A 22,309-nucleotide genomic window follows, 5' to 3' on the forward strand; every position below is an offset into this window, starting at 1 on the left:
AAACACAGCACAAAAAGATACCACACCTGTTTAGACAAATATAGTTTAATGTCATGAACAAAATTAGACAACAGCTACACTAATCCAACAAAAAGAACTTGAGTCATACATTTTTAAAGAATAAACTGAAATGTAGTGCTTAAAAGCATAAAAGCATAATTCGCCAACCAGGGCTATCTGGTCATGCTTCACTGGAACAAATACAACCAATCAGGCCAACCACGATGGAGCCTAGTCCAGATGGATCAGGATTGACCTGAAGCAAAGTTTCTTAAGTGCATCGTTGATGGGGCAAAGATGCGAGAAGCAACAGGGTGATTTGTCATTGTTAATCTCTAGGATGATGGTGATGCATCAGCTCTGAGCCGCGCAAAGTCGAAGATGCATCGGAAATGTCGTCACTGAGCTGCAGAGTCAGTGATACATCACAGTCAATCCTAAGAAAGGTGGTGATGCATCTGCTGTTGCAGTGGTGCACTGGTTCTTAGATGCTGTGTCTATGGCAGTGCATAGAGCCTGCTGGAGCAGCACCACAGGCCCATTTCAAGGATCCAGGACTGGGCTGGCACCACTTGGCAGGGCCGACTCTCAGAGGGCAGATTACAGGTGCTGCTGCAGGCTGGTTGGGAGTCTTTGATGTCCCTGAGACTTCAGAACAGGATGTGAGCCAGCAAGCCCTTGGAGTCTATTTGGTTCTAAGTTCAAGGGATGTGGGTCCAGTGCTTCTCACCCAGGTAAGGAAGACAACAGGCAGCAAATTAACACAGGAGAAAAGCAGTTCTTCCAGCGCAGCAGTCCAGCAGAGTGATTGTCCTTGAGGGGAAAAAACCTTTACAATATAACCATTACATTGCACTACACTTACAACACAGGCATTACATCGCAACATCCTTTAAAACGCATGACACTACAACGCAGGCATTATATTGCATACCATTACAACACATGACACTACAACACATATTACTACAACACAGGCATTACAACACATACGATTGCAACGCATTCCATTGGAGTTAGAATATTCATTTTGAACCCCTAAATTATCCAACAATTACCCTACTGCTGCACCCCCTGGAGCTGGAATATTTTTTTCCCCTACACCATCCAGCACTTACCCCACTGTTGCACCACCTGGAGATAGAATAGTATTTTTTACCCCTATACTATCCAATACTTACCTTAAATGCACTGTAATGGTATGTGTTGTAATGCTATGCATTGTAAAGGTAGTATACAATGTAATGTAATGGGATGCGTTGTAAAGATACTTTTTTTAAATGCGATGTAGTGGCATGGTATGTAATAGAATGCGTTGTAGTGGATGTTGCAATGTAGAAACTGAGTTGTAAGTGCATGCGTTGTAAATGTAAGTGTTGTAACGTCATACATTCACCTTTGAGCAGCACATCAGTCCTTATTCCTCCCAGACTATCCACATGTGAAGAAATATACTGAGTTGGTGATGTCAGAAGTCCAGTTCTTATACCCAGTGGTGTCTTTGAAGAAGTCAAGTGTTGCCTTCCTCCTATATCTTTTCTGACCTGTTCTTGGCTGTTTTATGGCTCTGGGCACCTTACCACTTCTGATCAGTGCTAAAGTGCATATGCTCTCTATTATAAATTGATGCATGGATTAGTGACTCCATGTTTGGTGTATTTAGTTTACTTGTCAGACCCCAGTACAGTGTACTGCATGTGCGCAGGGCTTGTAAATCAAATGCTGTTGGTGGGATTGCAACACTGGTTGTGCCACCCACAGAAGCAGCCTGTAAAAGTGTGTCTAAGGTCTGCCATTGCAGAACCTGTGTGCAGTCTGGCACTGCCATGTTGACTTGGCAAGTGCACCAACTTGCCAGTCCCAACACCTTCCCTTTTCTATATATTAGTCACCCCTAATGTAGGGCAGGGTGCATTGTTTGTAAAAAGTAGGACATGCCCTAATGTGTGTGGCATGTCCTGAAAGTGAGTTACATTGAATTTCGTTTTTCAATATTGCAAGGCCACCTATTCCCCTTAGGCCAGAATGGGCAGTTTGATTATAACATTTTATAATCCTAACTGACTCAGGGAACTAGTTAGAAATTTGAGGTTAGTATGTCTTAACTCAGAATGATAACATACATCTTTGAGTGCAGTTTGTTTAAACATTCTGTGTTTGAAAATACCACTTTTAGAAAGTAGGTATTTTCTTTCCTAACTATCCAAGTCCGCCTCTGCTAGGTTTTGTGTTCCTTGTCTGGAATTTGAGTGACAGGGGCTGGGTGATTCCAGGAGACGCAGTGAGTCGGCCAAGGGCTGAATAGACCCATCTGCATGTAGAGTGAGGGGAGGGAGCACCTGGTTCCTGAATAGGGCTGTTCCTCCCTTTCACAATGCTGGCTCCACCTCCTGTGGGGCGTGTGATGTCCCTGGTCCACACTGTCAAAGGAAAGAACGAGTATTGTCAACAAAGTGGTCCAGGACTGACCAGAACTGGTTTGGACTAAGTACAGACACTCTGTGCCTTCAGAGAACAAAGAAAATAGGTATGAAAAGGGTGACCCTGACCCCTGAAACTAAGTTCACTTCTGGGCAACAAGAAGAACCTTTGCTGAGGAGAGGAACCATGGAGAAACTGAAGGAGGAGACTATCCCTAAGTTGAGTGCTGTTCAGGGGATTGGCCTGCAGTGGTTGCCTGACTGCTAAAGAAAGGAGAAAGGAACTTTGTGCTACTTTCATCATCTTGTAGAAGATCTCCAAGGGCTTGAAAATTGAGCTTGCCTCCTTCTGATTTCTCAGGGATAACAGACTTCACCAACCAGCTCCCCTGAATTACCTTGCTGGGAATTTGAAGTGCCTGCTGTTGTGCTGGGCCTTCTGAGAGACTGCGTGTCTCTGGCAGCTGGAAGGGCGACTCAAGGAGAAGAAGCATGACACCGCTGCAGCCGCTGTTGTCGCATCACTGATTAAGGGTGCCACCGGTGCCGTTGATGCCATCGCATCACCAAAGCGCCTCACATCACCAGAGAAGTGGGTCGCCGCTGCAGCCGCTGTCGTCGCATCACTGAGTAAGGGGGCCGCCTCTGTTGCTGTCACATCACCAAAGCTCCTTGCATCACTGGAGAAGAGAGTTGCCGTTGCAGCAGATGCCATCGCATCACCAGAGAAGCATGTCACAGGGCCTGTCATGGCTCAGAAGATTCAATGAGTAGCAGCATGCACTCATAGTTGTTGAATCAAGAAGAAGACGGCATTTCATTGCACCAGATCATCATTGCACCGCAGCGCTGTTGGTTGCATCACTACAGAAGCGCAGTAAGAAGCCAATGCACCACCTCCCCACGTGGAAAAGAAACGACGCATCACCTCCCCTCCAGTAAGGAACCGGTGCATCAGCATCCCCTAAACAGCAGTAGGGAACTTATGCATCACCTTCCCCAGAGTAAGGAACCGACGCATCACCTCCCCATGTGGAAAAGAACCGACTCCTCACCTTCTTTGCAGTAAGGAAACGATGCATCACTGTCCCCTATGCAGCAGTAGGGAACTGATGCATCACCTTCCCCGGAGTAACGAACCAGCACATCCCCGTTCTTGCATATAAGGAACCCACGCATCACCTTCCCTGCAACTCTTTTGTTTGTATTGCGTTACGCATCCAATGCTACATTGAACGTAAAGTGTTGCATTTACCACCAAAAGACATCTAAGCTATTTCTACCATTTGAATGTACAGTATTGTGGATTTTTGTCATTTGTGGTCTTGTGTTAAGACTATATAAAATACTTATTAATATAAAACAACCTGTGTGGTGTCCATCTGTAGTATTATCACTGTATTACTGTATGAGTTCACAAATGCTTTACACACTACCTCTGAGATAATGATGCACTTTGAACACCTAAAACCCAACCGCTGGCAAACAGCTTCATCCATACACTGATACAGCACCGATCAAACACATAAAATTGGGACCAATAATCCAAGTGAGATACAATACTTGGAAACAGGACATATGCATAACCAGCCCACAGAAAACTTGGTTAGAAATTTCTGCCTCGTTATTTAATGCACTGACCACTGGAAGACAATCGGCACATAAAAGAAAATTTAGCAGAAACGGGCCAGCCAACCTAAATGACATTAAAGAATTCAAAGAGTGCAAAAATAGGTGTCATCTGGCAGAGCAAAAGTATAGGAGAGAATAATGCTCAGGATCAGTTTTGAAAACTGCCAGAAGATTGCACAAAAACTGTGTGGCAATTTAAACAAACCATCACAGATGATCAATGGAAACGCATTTATTCACTGCTTAATCCCATCAAGAGCAGTGAATTTTGGAGTCATGTCAATGGTCTCAATGGTGGAAGCTATATACACAATGTCGTCCCACCAACGAATGGGCAGCCCATGCAACAAGGCTATATGTCGATCAAGACAAATCCAGGGCAAAAACCATCGAGGCTGAAGGCTATCACCCAGATGAGCATTATGTTGAAGATCTTGTCACCACATAAAAAGAAACATTGAACGTATTAAAGGGAAAAAGGAAGGACGGGGCTTTAGGGCCTAATGGGTCTTCAGACAGGATCGAGATTTCTAGGCTCCCCACATGCGTAGCCTATTCAATCACTGTCACAGCACCTCAGGAGTACCAGACTCATGGAAAGGCTCGATCCTGCAACATATCTACAATAAAGGAGATGCTTCATAGCTGGAGAACTACAGACTATTTGCATTGCTAGGCGATGACGGGAAGGCATACGCAAAAGTGCTCCTAATAGAGCTAGATGCATGGATAATGGCTCATTAAATCATACCGCAATACCAGACAGGATTTCGTCTGAACTCATCAACAATGGACAATTCTATTGCAATATCATATCTTGCAGCTACGGCCACAGGGTGCACTACCCCCCTATATGCCTGTTTGGTCGACTACAGAGCTGCTTTTGATAGTATTGATTTCAAAACTTGCTAAGTGGGGCATACAGAGGAAACTCCTGGCGGCCATCATGTCTCTTCACAGCAGCGCTTGGGTCTGCAATAAGCAAACACAGGCATATGCAACAGCCACGATCTACACAAATAAAGGGCTAACACAGGGCTGTGTGATTGCAGCAATATTGTTCAACTTATGTACTGCAGACTTGCAAGATGCTCTTTTAAAAACAAATATCTTCCCACCCAAATTAGGTCATTTTTAACTACCAATTCTGCACTACGCGGATGACATCGTGATAGTGGACAATACCAGAATAGGCATGAAAAGGGCACTGGAGACACTACATCTTTATAATACGGAAAACAAACTCCAAACCAATGCAGCTAAAACTAAGGTACTGGTCTTTGGTCATAAACCCAAAAAAAGACTTATTGGGCTGGTATCTTGGATCATTAATAATCGTCACCGCAAACAAGTATACCTACCTGGGAGTACAATTCTCAAATACCGGCAGAACATCACTACAGGCCAAACCACTGGAGGCAAACGTTTACCTGCTTACCTGCATCACCAGCATCACCTGTATTACTAATTATTATTAGACTGTCTGAGCAGAAGGCGGGACAGACTAGGGCCAGTCTAGAGGAATCTTATTAGCCCCGTAAGTTATTGGAAATTTGAACAAGGAAGCTTGAGATCATCATACAGCAGACTCGGACAGACATTGAGTTTTTCATTTTAACCACATTTTTTTCTGCCCTTTCAAAGTGTCTGGTATGGATTCTTGACTCCCTGTATGGATTTTCAGGTACGTATAGTTTAATTCTAACATTGAGTATTGTAGGATCCAAAATGCGGAAGAAAAACTCAGTAAAAAGGTAATGTCCAACACCCTAATTTTCTATTTTACCTCTAGAGATCACACGCTCGAAAGGGCAATAGGGGTCATTAGGACTGAGATAATAGGATCAGAGAGAAGGGTTGTCACTAAGTTCAAGATCCCCTCCTCATATCCCTTCCTCAAACACCTAGAAGTCAATTTGGACCCTGATGCAGAAGTTGTTTCATCCCAGGGTTTGTGCTTAGCTCTAGCCCAGAAATACTAACGCAGCCACAGAGAACAGACCAGAAGTGCAGAGATGAATAACAACTCTGGGATTCACTACCACCCACTCCAAAAGGCTTACTTATCCAAATCAGACCACTAGGAGTGGGAAATGTCTTGTCCCTGAGTCTCCCAAACAACGAACTCCACAACTGGATATATCTTCACAGTGTAGTGATCTGTTTTCCAAGTCACAGCCCCGAGTGGCAAACAAGGTTTCTCAATAGCTGCCATCACAGGCTTATGTCTAAACTACTGGTAGATAGATTCAGGGATATTATATTGGCAGAGCTAGCCCCCTTAGTGGCTCACCTTGGTGTGCTGGATGCCAAAATAGAGGCCTTAAAACCTCACTTTCCCCAGCTTTAGGCAATAGACCTATTCTCGCTACCGAGTCTATACACCAAACCGTAATACAGCGGCTAGATAGGTCGGTTATGGCTCAAAAAAATTCCAGCTTGGCTGAAACCAAAACAGACCAGGGTCCCGAGGGTAAACTAGGGGGACACGCTCAAGGTGTCATCAGGGTGCAGCATAAATGTCTTAGGGAAAGGCTCAATACACCTACTTTCTTAAGTAGAGCTTTGCTAAAATACCCAAAATCACCACCAGAATGCCCACCTTACTTGATAGCCCTTAGGAATGTTTAAGAAATATCCGAATGCAAATAGAGATTACCAGGCACTGAAAAATAAAACTGTTTACTGGTTAAAAATGAATGGTCGAAGGATGTAACTCAGGAGGCTACATCTGCAAGTAGAGCTCCCTGGTTAGTATTGCACCCGTAAGATTGTCCTGGAGATTGCATGTTAGCAAATGTCAAGACCCCATCACTAGTGGAACTGCCACTACCATAAACGTGATGACTCTTTCCTCAACTAGCATTACAGCATTGCGACTAGGGTACTTTTATAGTCCACTGTAGTGTAGTTTCTATATTCCCAATAGGCTCTGCGCATTGGAATAATATACCCTATAGATATGACATAGGACTTAGGTCGGTATGACTCTATCGAATATACTGAACTTAATTGTGAGTGCCAGCTAGCTCAGAGCTCACTAGAAACGTTCTCAAATACACAAGAAGGATTTAGATTATGACAACCGCATAAACATAACAACTTTGTTTCCCTATGACTGGAACAAATAACATCAGAGTTGTTGGAACAATAGATAACTATTTTACTCAGTCAATCGTACATGCTTTGTTTCTACAGAGTTGCAGAGAAAATAGAGAGATGGGCATTTCAATAAAAGGGTTTATTGAACTGTCTTCTTTCTCATGCAAGAGAGGTGAACTGCTACCATCATTAGATAGAATGCAGAGTATAATGCGTACACTGTAAACAGTAGTATAAAATTAAACTGTAATAGCATTGTCTTGTGCTATGACATATGGAAATACATACATACATAACACAGGCTAAACTATTTAACTGGTGCTTCTAAAATATGCCTACCCCAATGTGCCTAACCTAGGTCTAGTATGAGGGAAAAAGTAAATGTTGTCTTTAGCATAGGTTTAGTTTTGCCAAGAATTGACAAAGGTTTCTAATCAGCTCCATACCTTAAAATGAAGGCGGTTAGTATCTCTGTCTCAGACTCAATTTCCCAACACCCCGCAAGTGGAGTCAGAAACTCTGCAGCTGGATTCTCGGCAGGAGGATGACAGCTTCTGATCAGTGCGTCAGCTGGAGAGATGGCTTCCTTCGGCACTTGCTGTAGTGACCTGCATTGTGCAAGTAGATAGTCGAACTGCAACGAACCACACGTGCTTTGCCTTAGAAGGTGAAGGTATATTTATACCTAGAAGGTCTTTTAGGAATGCCAGCTTTGACGAAAAGTTGGGCATCTGAATGTCATGAATGAACCCCTAAGTACAAATGATCATTATAAAATAACTGAGTTCTTGGAAAAATCAATATTCTTTCTTTCTTTTCTTTTCGCGATTTCTAGAGCGCCTGGTGACCCGTAGGCATCCCCGCGCTATTAAACCTGTCGATATCCAGAGGGGGGGGGGAGTGTTTAATTGGGAAACAGGAAGGTTTTAAGATTCCTACGGAACACTATGTGGGAGGGTTCCAGACGTAGGCTGAGGGGGAGTAGGTTCCAGGCTGTGGAGGCTTTGACCGAGAAGCGGCGTCCGCCGGAGCGAGCCTTCTTGAATTTGGGCACCGTAGCAAGATGTTCGGCGTCGGAGCGAAGAGGTCTTGAGGCTTTGTATGGGGTAACCATATGTTTAAGCGCGTCAGGGCCAGCTCCATTCATGAGCTTGTGGGTGGTACATAGGGCCTTGAACTCTACTCTCTGGCGAACCGGGAGCCAGTGTAGGGCTTTGAGGGCGGGTTTAGCCGACATTCTAGGGGGAAGGTTCATGATAAGCCGGGCCGCCGCATTCTGGGTACGTTGGAGTTTGGCCAAGGTGTACTCAGGGGCCCCCAGATAAATGGCATTGCAGTAATCGAGCCGTGCCAAGACAAGGCCCTGGACAAGTAGTTTCCTGGAGGGGAGGGGGAGAAGAGGCAGGATCTTGCGAACAAGCAAGGGGAAGTCTCTAATGGCTTAAGAGTCTGGTTTTCCAAGAAATCGTTGTGACGTAGATGAATGGATGGATGTAGCCATTTCTGTATTGGGGCTGCATGGGCTATGCATAAGTAAGGACTGGATTTTTATGCATATATTAGGGCAATGCGAATTGTACCTATGTAAGGGCATGAATCGGAAAATTCAATCGGAATCTAAAATCGGAAACAACACCACGTCCTACCCCTTCTTCCAATAGGGATGCACCATGATTGGAAAACTTTACCAACAAATCTGGCCAAACAGTAGTCAATATAGCAACCCAAAACTTTTTAAACACCTTTCACTTTTGGATGCCTAGGACTGAAGGTGTTAGAACCCGGTACTCGGGGTCTTACACCTGTGCACAAACAGAGATGTCAAGACAATGATCCTAGTAATATAGTAACAGCTACCTTTACCTTGGAGGCAACAATGGGGTCAAGGGAAGGTTCCCTAACTTTGTTTCCTCCAACTAATGTATTTCAAACCCATGTTGTGGAACCATTTCCCTACTGGACAAATACACATCGGTTGATGCAATTACGATACGTTCATGGATCAATTAAAGAAGCTGCACCGCACTGGATGAAATATATAGACCAATTCAACATATGCCTCTTCCAAGAGTCCTAGGGAATATGACCTTTGTATAAACCTGGATATGTCACCTATTTCGTTAAAGCTTTGCTATCTGTTTGTGATAGGGCATCAGGGGTGTTATAATTTGGGGCAAAATAGACTTAAACCTACATATTGAAACTTTAAGCATTGACTCCCAGGAAATTGAAGGTTTAAACTTTGAATGGTGGAGGGGAATTGGATGTATTAGTTCAATGTCTATTGTAGATCCAGAAGTAGTGAATTGAAATCAACCACTCTGACCATCTTGTAAAATGTTGTTCATTTGATTATTTGAAATGACTTCGTCATTATTTGTGGTTGTTTGAAACCTATATACAGCAATGATTTGATGGTGAGGAGGAGGATGAAAGCTGGGGCACCAACATTTAGGAAGGGCCCGATAATATCCAAAATTAATTACAACTTGATCTCCAACTCTGACATTCACTCAATTTGGTAGCACTACTAGAAGAAGTCTTGACCCACCAATCAAAAGGAAACCTCCTATTAACATGCATAGTGCAGATAGTAATCTCTGGTACACAATGGATTCTAGAATGGCAAAAAGGATCCTGATAAATGCAATAAAAAGTGAAAAGTCTCCCAAGGTTTATACAGCAAGAGACCTGCATAAATAGACACTAAAAAGGGAACTGGCAACTGTGCGAAGCCAGCTGCTGTGACCCCATAGTAGCTTAAAGGTCCAGTGAAAAAATGTCATTTTGATAAAGAATTTCCCATGTGAACAGGTGTACTAACTTGATTATAGCAAACGCAAGGAGATGATGGATGGAGCGCCATGTCGTGGAACCCTATACCAACAAATCTATCTCTCCTCCTCCCTTCTTGAATTCCACAAGAAGCTGAAGACGTGGCAATATAATTAGTCAGGACCATAATGACAGTCTGTATTCAGGCCCAGCATTACCGCACAACAGCACTCACCTCAGTACCTGGATACCCTCACGGATGACAAGCAGCACAGTACAAATCTACCTTACATGTTTAGCGTATTATCAATAATCTTTAACACTTTGACTGCTAAGGCAATTCCCGCTGGGTGCTAACCTACTATGAATACCATTGTTCATGACGAGCTCAGCTCGTCATAAGCACACGACCAGTGTACTGCATGACGAGCTGAGCTCGTCATGAGCATGGAAGGGGTTAAAGTAGTCCACCTGGTAATGGCATTGTAGAATAAACGGAGTTCAAGCAGACTTAGGCATTGCTATGAGAAATATCTGAGCAATATCTTCATTGCTTCTCATGATGTCCTCTTTCTACATGTCATTCATTAAACAGCTTGTGTAGGAAGTGGTAAATGCCTGTAGAGTTAAAATGTGTGCATGGTGGTATACATTCATTATTCTAAAGCAACCCAGACCCATAGCACAAACACCCTAATAATATGAAGCAAGGGTGCATGCAATTAAAGTCCCGCTGTCTTGTTAAAGTCCCTCGCCTTTGGCTCGGGCCTGTAACGATTCAGCGGGCTTTTAATAGCCGGTATAGCGCGCTACGGCGGGCTATAAGGCTATATTAGTGATGTATGGACATAATTTAAATTAATTCAATTATATTTTAATAATACCTAATGTCACCTTAAAAATCAAATGATAAAATGCTGTTAAAATAATTTATCATAAATGATATGTTTTTTTAGATAATTTTTAACCATTAAACAAGAATATTTAAATGTTACTCTTATTTTAAGTAAATAGGTTTTTTTTAAAGTTACAACTATCATTATTTTTTATGGGAAGGTATTCAGTTTCAGTTGTGGGCCATGTATGGTGCTGTACTTACTACTGCTCCTTTCTGGCAGTAGTAACTTTTCACTGTGTCTATTTCCCCTGTTTCAAGGGTTATGGAAAAGTAAGACTACATTTTTGAATAATTTTACAGTCCGATTTTGTTAATACCCGAAAACAATAAATACACAAAATTGTAGGAGTACGTTCTACTAGTAGTAAATTTACCTTTCTGAACAGTGCCAGAATATCTCAATATATCGGCTGAAGAGGGGAGTGATTTGCTTATGGACTGTGGAGGCTGAAATCAGTACGTAAAAATTCAAAATAGGAATGGTGCCTCCCAGAATATTAATCAAAATTCACTCTCGTAGAAGAAACTAAAAAGGTGTTCCTTCTATGGACTTTGATTTGACCCACTATTATTTACATTTTCAGCCCAAGTTATACACTCATATGTATCACACCTTTATATGTGACGTGTCCATTATTGACTTGTAATGATTCACTGAAGCTTTTCATGAATCTTAGCATTTTTTCTTTGCTTGATTTTGGTAGAAACAGACATTTGTAAGGAAAACATAATAACATTTATAGACTTAATAACAAGAGACCCAACTTATATGAATAACTGACATCACAGCATTTCTTGGATACATGTACAGGGTTAATTCAAAAGACAATTAATATGCAGCAAGAATATCTTAAATACAGTTCATGACTTGATGTACGAGCATGCAACAGAACATATACAGTTGCATTCCTGGTGTCCTCATTAGTGTTTTCATGGGGACCTTTCCCACCTGCGTACCCTTGTGTGTAGTGATAAACGCTACTACTGGCCCTGATTATAGTTAGGGTCAGAGCATGAGTTTATACCAGGATGGCATCCCGGATTCCATCACTCATGGCGCACTACTATTGTCGACGCAATGCATCATTTTAGGTTTGCTCTTGGCCAAATTTGTATTTGTGCCAACGGGTTTCAACCTTTAAAGATGGGCCTGTGGAAAATGTTGTTGAATCTCTTGATCAGGGCAGATTGTTTGGGGGACACTGTGTACACTGTAAGAGAAACAGTTACTATTGTATATTGCTCCTTGTATGCCAAAAGTATTTGAAATATGTGAGTGAATTCCTCTTGATCTTAACGGTTGGTAGGGGACGTACCATTTTGCTAAATGCTTTTACACCACCTTGTTGTTGTGTCTTGTTAATTTCTTGTTCCCTGTGCAGGTCTGTTCATTGAGTCATGCATGGTGATTGGACCTGAAACAAGAGTGGAGTTTGTTCTAGAGATTGAGGAAAAGCTTGATCTCTGATTCCATGTAGCTTGAATGGGGAGGGAATGATACTTTAACGTTTTTGGTGTCTGGTCCCTTCATCTCTAAAGGTTTTGTAGCCTAAAAGACAGTAAAGGGTTTCTTGTCAACAACTTGATAAGACCACTAGGAGGGTTATAAGATGATAGAGTCCAGGGTGTGCTTTTGGGTGGGTCCATCATCATTCCTTCATGCTGGCTCTAGTGTGGGCTGTGACTAGTGAGATATATTTAGTAGCAACACTTGCAGTGGTACTGTTTTGTGCAGAATCATGATTATTTTTGGTGACATTGGAAAACCTCTTGATTAGTGCTGTCCAGGTTATCCTCAGCAGGCCAGGTTCTATGCCCATGTGTATCACTGGGCCTCGTTGGTCTTTGGAATGAGGCCTCTGTGCAATGGTTTTGTTGGAGGCAGGTAGATACCTAATCAGCATGGTTCCCCTATTAGTGTTAACATGCAATGCTCACTAACAACAAACTTACCATGCTATATGTGATTCCCCATCATGCATGCTGATGGCATCAGTGGGCAATGTGTGTGTGCAGTTCTCTTTACATTAGTGTGGATCTGCGGTGCTAGATTATGGCTGGAAGGTTCCCACGGCAATGGGTCAGGATCAGAGGTACCTCTTGCTTTGTCTTTGCTGATATATCTCCTGACCGCCTCGGAAAATGGAAGTCAACGGGGCGGGACAATGATTAAACAATGATTGCCTGGCCCTCCTGCTTGAAGGTTGCTAAGCTTCACTTTCTTCATGGGACGGGCTTCCTGTTTCCAGGTATTTGACACGGATAGCTTTATTGGTGCATGAGGTGGGTCTTTGACCTTGCACTGAAAGTTAAAATGTTATTGAGGGTGATTTCTACAGGGCCTCATTCTGGAGCTCTGCATGTTTGTTGTGACACAATGTATGTTATAAGGTGTTATCTCAAACTCATTTTGTGTGGTAATGTGATGGTACTGCTTACATTCGCTCACATGTTTAACTTCCATTCAACTTAGAAGTAATTTAATGCGGACTCTAACACACTATCCCAATATAACACACCATTTAAATATGTGTCATTAGAAACCACTGCCACCTCCAGAAATGTGGCAGACTGATAGATATACCTTTGAATGCAGCCCTTGAACGTGCACTATTTATGCCCTGGGCAAGATTAAGGTTATGGGGGTCTAGGTTTTATGTCCAATGTGATGTTGAGTCTAGTTTACATAATCTAAGGATAACATACCTCCAACTGTGCATATATACTCAGGTATAACTGCGTTATCATGAAATATTGAGATAAAGAAGATTCATTAAAAGAATTAGGGGAATATTTTTGTTTATTGCATTTATGAATCAACAGAATTTTAATGCCACTAATATTTCATGGGATCAGATCTGGGATACAATATGTCTCTTCCCAGTCTCTGGTGCATTCTATATACTGAGCTGCAGAAACAGCCTCCTGTGTTTTATTCCAATTCTCTATACTCAAAATCTACATTATTTGTGCAACATCAGGGAAAATAAGTGACTTTATTGTCGTGCATCTTGCTTTTTAATACTCAGTGTACAAGACGCTACAGATGAATGCTAATTATTGATATACTTTTCAATGTACTTTTCATTATCAATGTGTTTTTGACCAAAGCACAATAATTTAGAACATTCCGGATACCCATATTGAAAAGGGGCAAGACTGTTCAACCTGTCAATGTTAAAAAATGGATCCGAGACACTAGAGACACTAATATTGAACTACTAGTACAAAGCTGTGAGAGTGACTTAAAGCCACCCAGCAACTTACAGAATGCAAACGAGTTGACAGAGCATTATATAACCTTAATCGGGAACATCGTCAACAACACCATGCCATTAAAACTAAAAAGAATAACGGAAAAGACGAAGAATCCATGGTTTGACGGATCATTGAACGAAGATAGGTGCAAACTAAGAATGGCCGAAAGGAAATGGAGACAAAACCCTTCATCCCCTGAGCTGAAATCCCTCAGAAAAATTAGAAACCAATATAACAAAAAGATCATCAACTCCAAAAAGGAATTCATAAGATCGGAACTGGATAAGGCCAAAAACAGACCACGGAAACTGTTTGAAATCCTGAAACAACAATCAAACAAACTAACCAAAACAGCGCATGAAAACGTAAAAACATCCATAAGTAGCGAGGAATTTTCTAAATTTTTCACGGAAAAAGCCAAAGCGCTTGAAACAGAGCTCTTAAGCGCAGCAAATAACCTCCCCATTCAACCACTGACTACGAACGATCCCAATTCGACTACAGTGTGTAGCACAACAAAAAACAATGCAAACTGGGACACATTCGAATTATACAATCAGAACACGATCGCCAAGATGCTCGTGAAAATCAAACCCAACAACCACTACCAAGATCCCCTACCTGCGAAATGCTTAAGAGAAATCAGCCACATTGTGGTGCCAATCTGGACCAAAATAATAAATGCATCACTGTCACAAGGGACCCTCTCAGACTGTCTAAAAACTGGTCAAGTTGTTCCATTGATCAAAAAACCTACTGCAGATGCTACAGACCCGAATAACTTTCGACCAGTAACCAACATCCCTCTATTGGTCAAACTAATTGAGAAATGCGTGCAGGGCCAGCTGAGCCAACACATCAACAAGTTTTCCCTACTAGATGACTGCCAATCAGGATTCAGATCAGGGCATAGCACGGAAACAGCGATCCTCCATATTGTTGATGACGCGCTACTGGCTCTTGATCGAAATCAAGCATGCTTGCTAATTCTCCTGGACCTTTCATCGGCATTTGACACAGTAAATCACGAAGCTTTACTGGCCAGGCTACAAGACAGGATGGGAGTGTCTGGAAATGTGTTGAAATGGTTTGAATCTTTCCTACGGAACAGAACACAACGTTTCCTGGTCAATCATTCAATTTCACCATCCTGCCCTAACTCAATCGGAGTCCCACAAGGATCGACATTATCCCCTGATCTGTTTAACCTGTATGTTGAACCTCTTACAACAATTCTCAGTAACTCACAGGTATCTTACCATATGTATGCGGATGATACACAAATATATATAAAGATCACCTCCCTTGAAGACATTGAGCAAATGAATGAAATATTAAAAAGGGCATTGCAATGGCTAACTACCAATCATCTGAAGCTAAATGCTCAAAAAACAGAATTCTTACTAATCTCTCCACCAAAGTGCGTTACGGAAATAAAGGAATGGACCAAGTTGGTGACTGCGCTCAACTGCACCCCAACTCTAGTCAACTCAGCTAAGTCGCTAGGAATCACTTTAGACGAGAGTCTTGACATGAAAACTCATATTAATTCAATGGCAAAAAACGCCCGCTTCCACCTGAACTTACTAAGAAAATTGAAACCATTCATCTCTGAAGCAGATTTGAAACTGGCAATCCAATCTTTAGTCATCTCTAGGATTGAATATGGTTGCACCACCTTAGCAGGTCTACCAAAAACATCCACAGCACCACTAAAAGCCTGCCTCAATGCTGCGGCGAGACTCATCACCGGATCTAGGAAGTTTGACCACATCTCCCCTCACCTGAAAGCGTTGAATTGGCTACCCTATGAGGCCAGAATTCAACTAAAGATAGCATGTATCACCCACAGAGCACTCCACTACAATACTCCTAGATACCTATCCAAGAAAATTGAGCTATCAGGAGGCAACAGACCGGCCAGGAGTGCCAAAGAGCTGGTGCTGCGCCCAGCCATATTCAGAAAGAAAAAAACTTATGACATAGCGTTCTCAGGAGCTGCCCCCAGGATTTGGAATTCATTGCCTCCAAGCATTAGGAAGATTCCTAATACCTCAAAATTTAAGCGAGAAGTGAAGAGCTTCTTAATGAGTAAATACCTTATATAGACAAGGTTATGTCTCACTATGAGATCGAATGCTAGCAGAAAGGGAAGGACTGCCGTGAATTAGATGAAAGATAATGATGGTCTGATACTGTCAACTTTCCTTTTGTAACTAAACTGTATACCAATTGCTACCTCTTGTCAAAACTAATTCATACAACTATCTCACATCCTGAAACTATATAACCGCTACCTCATAGGTATGACAAAAAGGACAAATGACATAACCTCATGTTGTAAAGTGAATTCGTATTATAATCGACGAACCTGAGTGGAATGTAGTTACTTAAGCACTCACTATAGCCATATAACTATCTACCTCATATCTATTTGTTTGTTTAATGGTTATCTTCTTGTTAATACTACTTTTATGTGAAGCGCTCTGATACCCACGGGTCTTGTTCGCGCTATATAAAACTTTAAATAAATAAATAAATAGATCAATCATGTCAATTGCCTATCCCTGCTATTGATTTTATAGCAACATAAAATAAAAATACATTTATTATTAAAAACAGACCTGAGGAGAAGATTTTGTTGAAAGAAGGTAACATCCGTGTAATCGCATCATCAAGGAAGACAGAATCCTTTGCCAGGTATACAGCCACTGGCGCAGTCGCATCCAAGTGCCGATCATGGAGCTCTTGCAGCTCAGAAAATGATGCCATGTTCAATAATGAAAATGTTCAACCTTTACGTCTATTGTGTGTGCACCTATTCTTATATTAAATAATCTAAATTGCTAATTATTGATGAACAAAAGTCAGTTTAAGTGTGTGTGCGCTCCAAACCCTATTCCAAATTCTATTCCTCTTTGATGTCAGCAGAGTAAAGCTTATACATATTTAGCATTCTGTTTACAAAGCATAATGCTATAAAGTCACTTGTTCCATCACCTAAATTGAAACAGATACAGCAATGCAATTTCTGCCACTACTGTTAAAATGATTTTGGAAAAGTACTTTAAAACATGCATTTTTTAGTGTTTTTTATTGTACAATGAAATTATTAGTATCACAAAAATACACAAAACATAGGCCCTAATTACGATGTCAGTCGGACCAAAACAGGACTGCCGGACAAGAAGTCAGAAGTCCTGCTTCCACTATTATGATGCGGCCGCCTTCACGCTGGACGGAGAGTATATCATTTCTTTTGAGGTCTCTGCTGCAAGTTGCAGCACCAGCCTCAATAGAAAATATGCACATTTATACCATCCATGGACCATATGACAGACGCCATGCAGTGCCTGCCATATGCTGAAGGAAGTATGGTGCCCCCCAGACCCCATAGCAGAGGGCCTTGAAAGGGCGGGTGAAAAGTGACATTGTAATCCCAACGGCAGGGCCAAAGCTGGCTCCACTGTCCTTTTGGCCATCCCAACGGGCTCAGTGAGCCCTTTAGACGCAGAGTCAAATTTCCCTGTGGACAAAAAGACTGCGACAAGCTGTTGGATGGCTTTCGGCCCAACATAACTATCACCCATTTTAAGTATAACCATGTGCGTGATATCAGATTCACACACAATCTGATAAATGTTCCAAGTAGGGAATCAACACATTGTGAATATTTCTTTAAAAATAGGATTACTAATCGGAAGGGGGCACTCATACCAGTACAAAAATCCCTATTTGGGTATATCAAAACAATGTTCTGAGATAATTTCCAATAAGCCCCTGGTAGCTATTTTTTTTTTTTTTTTTTTTTTTTTTTTTTAGCTGTTTTATATCGCGCTCATATACTACCAGAGTGTCCTGGCGCGTAAAAAAGAAACAAGCATGTGGCCGGAGAGAAAGAAGAGATCAGAATTTTCTTTTACTATGAGAAATTTAATAAGCCATTCTGAAAAGATAAGTTTTAAGTGCCTTCTTGATGTCACAAAATTTTCAGTTAATCTCAGGGAAATGGGAAGGGTATTCCAAGTCCTGGCCGCGGTGACAGCAAGTGATTGGCCTCCCAAGCGAACTCGCTGAAATCGGGGTACTCTTAGAAAATTACAATCAGCTGAACGCAGAGCCCGAGTAGGGACATAGCGGGAAAATCTGTCCCTCAAATAAGAGGGGCCAAGGTCATGAACTGCTTTAAAGGCTATAGTAAGAATTTTAAAGGTTATCCTCTGCGCTACTGGCAGCCAGTGTAGTTCCTTCATGTGAGTCCGAGTACTTTCTCTATATGGCACATTGCACAGTAGGCGAACAGTCGCATTTTGTATGATCTGAAGCTTTGAGACCAAAAAAGCCGGAGAACCACACAGCAGAGAGTTGGCATAATCGAGTCGTGATAAAATAAGGGCTCTTGCGACCGACTCTCTTGCTGAAGACGGCAGATAAGGAAAAATCTTCCTCATGGCTTTTAGGGACCCGAAGCACACCCCAGTGAGTTTTTTTATGTGTGCCTCGAATCGCAAATCCTCCCCAAACCAGACTCCCAAGTTTTTAGCAGGGATATTGACGGAGCCTGGCTGGGGAAAATCGGAAGGCCACAGAGTTTCTCTGAAATTGGGCGGAAACTGGCCATATAGCAAGATTTCTGTTTTATCTTCATTGCACTTCAGCTGTGCTGCTGCTAACCAGTTGAACACAGCGGAAAGGCAAGAACGCACAACCTCAGTGTCAGTGTTCGCATCTGGCCACGTAAACAGGAGTTGCGTGTCATCCGCATATGCTATTATTTTTGCTCCCATTTGTTCAGCTAAAAAAATAAGAGGTGTGAGATATACATTAAAAAGGAGGGGGCTCAAAGTAGAGCCCTGGGGTACTCCTGTAGTAAGGGATTTAATCGAGGATGAGTAAGGAGGAATCCAGACCTGCTGAGATCTATCTGTAAGAAAGGATTTCACCCATTCCAGAGCGGAACTCACTATGCCGATATCGGCCAGCCGTGCCAAGAGAAGTGTGTGTGGAACAGTGTCAAACGCAGCAGAGAGGTCCAATAAAATTAGGACCGCTCTGCCGCCACTGTCCAAGCACCCTCTAATCGCCTCTGTAACCTCTACCAGCGCTGTCTCTGTGCTATAGGCTGCACGAAAGCCAGATTGGGCAGGATGTAACGCCCCTGAAGTTTCCACAAAGGCATTGAGCTGGGAAAATGCAAGCTTCTCACCTATTTTAGCCATAGCTGGCAGAAGAGAAATAGGTCTATAGTTGTTCGGCACAGCTGGATCCGCGCCTGTTTTCTTTAGCAATGGCAAAAGCTTAGCCTGTTTCCATATTTTCAGGACAGTTGCAGTAGAAAATGATAGTCCTATTATTTGGGAGACTTCAGAAGCCACTACTTCGGCTGCTTCGGCCAGCACCCGGGCCGGGCAGACATCCCCGGGAGCACCAGATTTTAATGATTTAATTGCTGCCAGGGTATCCTCGACCGAAGGAGGGATAAGTCTCTCCATGATGATGGTGGGAGGAACCTTAGTTTCGTTGTTATCTGTCATCTCATAGCCTCCTCCAACTGTTCTCAAACTGTGTTGAATGTTAGCAATTTTCGTTAGGAAGAAGGAGGAGAGCTTTTCACACCATTCGGTAGAAGGACTCATAGATACCTGCTCAGCACAGGGAGAGAGAAAGCTCTTCACTATCGAGAAAATTTCCCGACTGTTGTTATTAGCTCTCTCAATTCTTTTAGAAAAAAACTCCGTTTTTGCATGTTTAATGCTAGTATAGTAATCTCGCTGGGCTGAGCGAAACACTGCTTTAGCCTGTGGGCAGTAAGCTAATCTCCATGCTCGCTCCAGTTTCTTGCAAGCAAGTTTCAGAGTACGGAGGTGGGGCGAATACCATGGTTGAGAAGGAGTCATCCTATTTCTGCCTGAATCAGCCTTCTTCGAAGAAGAGGTCACCACCGCATTCAACCATCTGTCATAAACCTGTAGCGCAGAATCCATATCTGCCCCTAAGATGGGTCTGTTCAAATCAAGGTAGGTCATCAAATTACCCACGTTGATTTTTGGGGGGCCCATTGTTTTAGCAGACTTAGGAGGATCTCTCAAGGCGGACCAAGAGAATCTAATCAGCTGATGGTCGGACCAAGTAACTGCTTGTGGGGCCTCGACCATCAGTGGGAAGTTAGTGCATACAATGTCTAAGATATGGCCACCAGAGTGGGTAGGGGAGGAAACCCATTGGGTAAGGGAGGCCAGATCAAAGTAGTCATAAAGCAACTTTCTTTCTCGGCAGTCCTGGACATCAACGTGGATATTAAAATCACCCAGCATTAAAAAGCGAGAGAACCTTAATGCACGGGGAACAAGAGTCTCAGAGAGAGCTTTAAGAAAGGGGCCAGAAGGACCTGGAGGCCTGTAAATAAGGGAACCGCCCAGTGTGAAATGAGGGGATAGACCTAAGGCTATAGCACAAACACCTAGCAGGCTTATATGACATGTGTGCTATGTTGAAGCAGCACCAACAATTTTAAAGCAAAAAACAAAACCAGTCAAACTTTTTACCTTTTCACATTGTCCATTCCGCTCCTTCAAAGTTTTATGAGAATTCTTCAAGATGTGCTGGATCGTGTGATTTTGTCAGCAACTACTCTCAGTGGAAGCTACCTGGATGTTGCCATCGCTGGAGAGTGCTTCAACTGGCAGAAATATTTATTGCCTTTCACTTGTTCAAGGTTTTATCTTTGGACTTTTTTGGAAGCAACAATTATCTGGCAGAGCAAGACTGAGCAGGGATCTTTAATGCTGCATACCTTTGACACAATTTTGCCCTGAATTCATATTGATTGGAGCAAAAAGTGCTGAGCAGTATGAACCTGGATTTCTTGCCAACCTTAAGTGCGGCCTCCATGGGTACACTTCAGCAACTTCCCAGATGTTACAGAAATGAAAACAATGAATAAGAGCTCTGGCTTAAATCTTAGAGGACATTTAACCCCATCACAAATGTGACAGATATTCCAGTTACCTTACTACAAGTATCACAGGGTAAATGTAACTTGTAATAAGGTGAACATGATATTTCACTATCTAAAAATCAAAATGCTTAAGTTTGGACATCTGCCACAGATGTTGCTCATTTTTCTTGCCTCTGCCCCCTGATTGTGCTCGCTTTTCTTGCCTCTCCCTCTTGATTGTGCTCATTTTTCTTGGCTCTGCCCCCCTGATTGTGCTAGTTTTTCTTGCCTCTGTCCCCTGATTGTGCTTGTTTATTCTTGCCTCTGCCCCACTGATTGTGCTAGTGTCTTCTTGCCTCTGTTCACTGATTGAGATTGTTTTTTTTGCCTCTGCCCCTGATTGTGATTGTTTTTCTTGCCTCTGCCCCCTTATTGTGATCGTTTTTCTTGCCTCTGCCCCCCTGATCGCGCTTCTTTTCTTGCCTTCTGCCCCGCTGATTGTGCTAGTTTTCTTGCCTTCTGTTCCACCTCGCTGCCCCTCAATGTGCCCGGCTGCCTTAGTGCCCTCGCCGCTCCCGTTCCCGCTGCTGTATCTTCTGCGGCCCGCCCCCTTACTGCCCATTCCCTGCCCCCCTCACTGCCCATTCGCTGCCCCGCCTTGGAGAACCTGACCTTATGGGCCAGGCGGTGCAGGGCACACCTGAGATCTCTGAGTACACCTGCTTTGGCAGACAGAGACATGTGACACTCTGTTAGGCGTAAAAAAGCAGATTTAGTAGCTGCAGCTAAGCACAGTGGTCGTGTAAGTACACCTACTGGTAGGTTATCGGGAGTCTGCCACTTCATTCCGTGGCGCACAGTCTACTATACTACACAAGTTTACAATGCCAACTCCCAAAACATACAAAACTGACAAATAGGAATAGTTTGAAAACAAACTATCAAATGTCTAAAACACACCCTCCTTTCAGACCCTGTGTGCTCTCCTCCACTCAAGTAAATTAACACTAGTGCCTGTAATTCAATTTGCAGGTGGTAGAACATGTTTGAACACTTCAAAGGACAGTCTATGTAACAGGAGAACACACGGAGAGAATAGCGAAGGTCAGTTAAACAAGATAGAGATGAGAAGAATGGTGGGACCCAAACAGTGGAGTAAGACATGGATTAATCAGTCCAGACATGGATTTACAAAACTCGGGAGACCCTGACATCGGTTTCATTACCATAGACAGGAGTTACTCTTTAACGGGAGAGACACATAGCAGCTGAAAATTCAAAAACATT

The 22,309-nt window shown here is 42.7% G+C and overlaps 1 protein-coding gene across 1 annotated transcript in view; it reads right to left on the bottom strand.

Moving 5' to 3' along the window:
- Window positions 1–16,865, bottom strand: part of LOC147718250 (nicotinamide N-methyltransferase-like) — a 28,638-nt gene extending 11,773 nt beyond the window's left edge. The window contains exon 1 of the mRNA XM_086966657.1: window positions 16,710–16,865. Within this exon, the coding sequence (XP_086822783.1) occupies window positions 16,710–16,857 (148 nt within the window). The 5' untranslated portion in view covers window positions 16,858–16,865. The remainder of the gene's footprint in view (window positions 1–16,709) is intronic.
- Between the last annotated feature and the right edge of the window lie 5,444 nt (window positions 16,866–22,309).

Source organism: Lissotriton vulgaris, chromosome 4_1 (genome assembly GCF_964263255.1).
Source record: "Lissotriton vulgaris chromosome 4_1, aLisVul1.2, whole genome shotgun sequence".
NCBI classification, from domain to species: Eukaryota; Metazoa; Chordata; class Amphibia; order Caudata; family Salamandridae; genus Lissotriton; species Lissotriton vulgaris.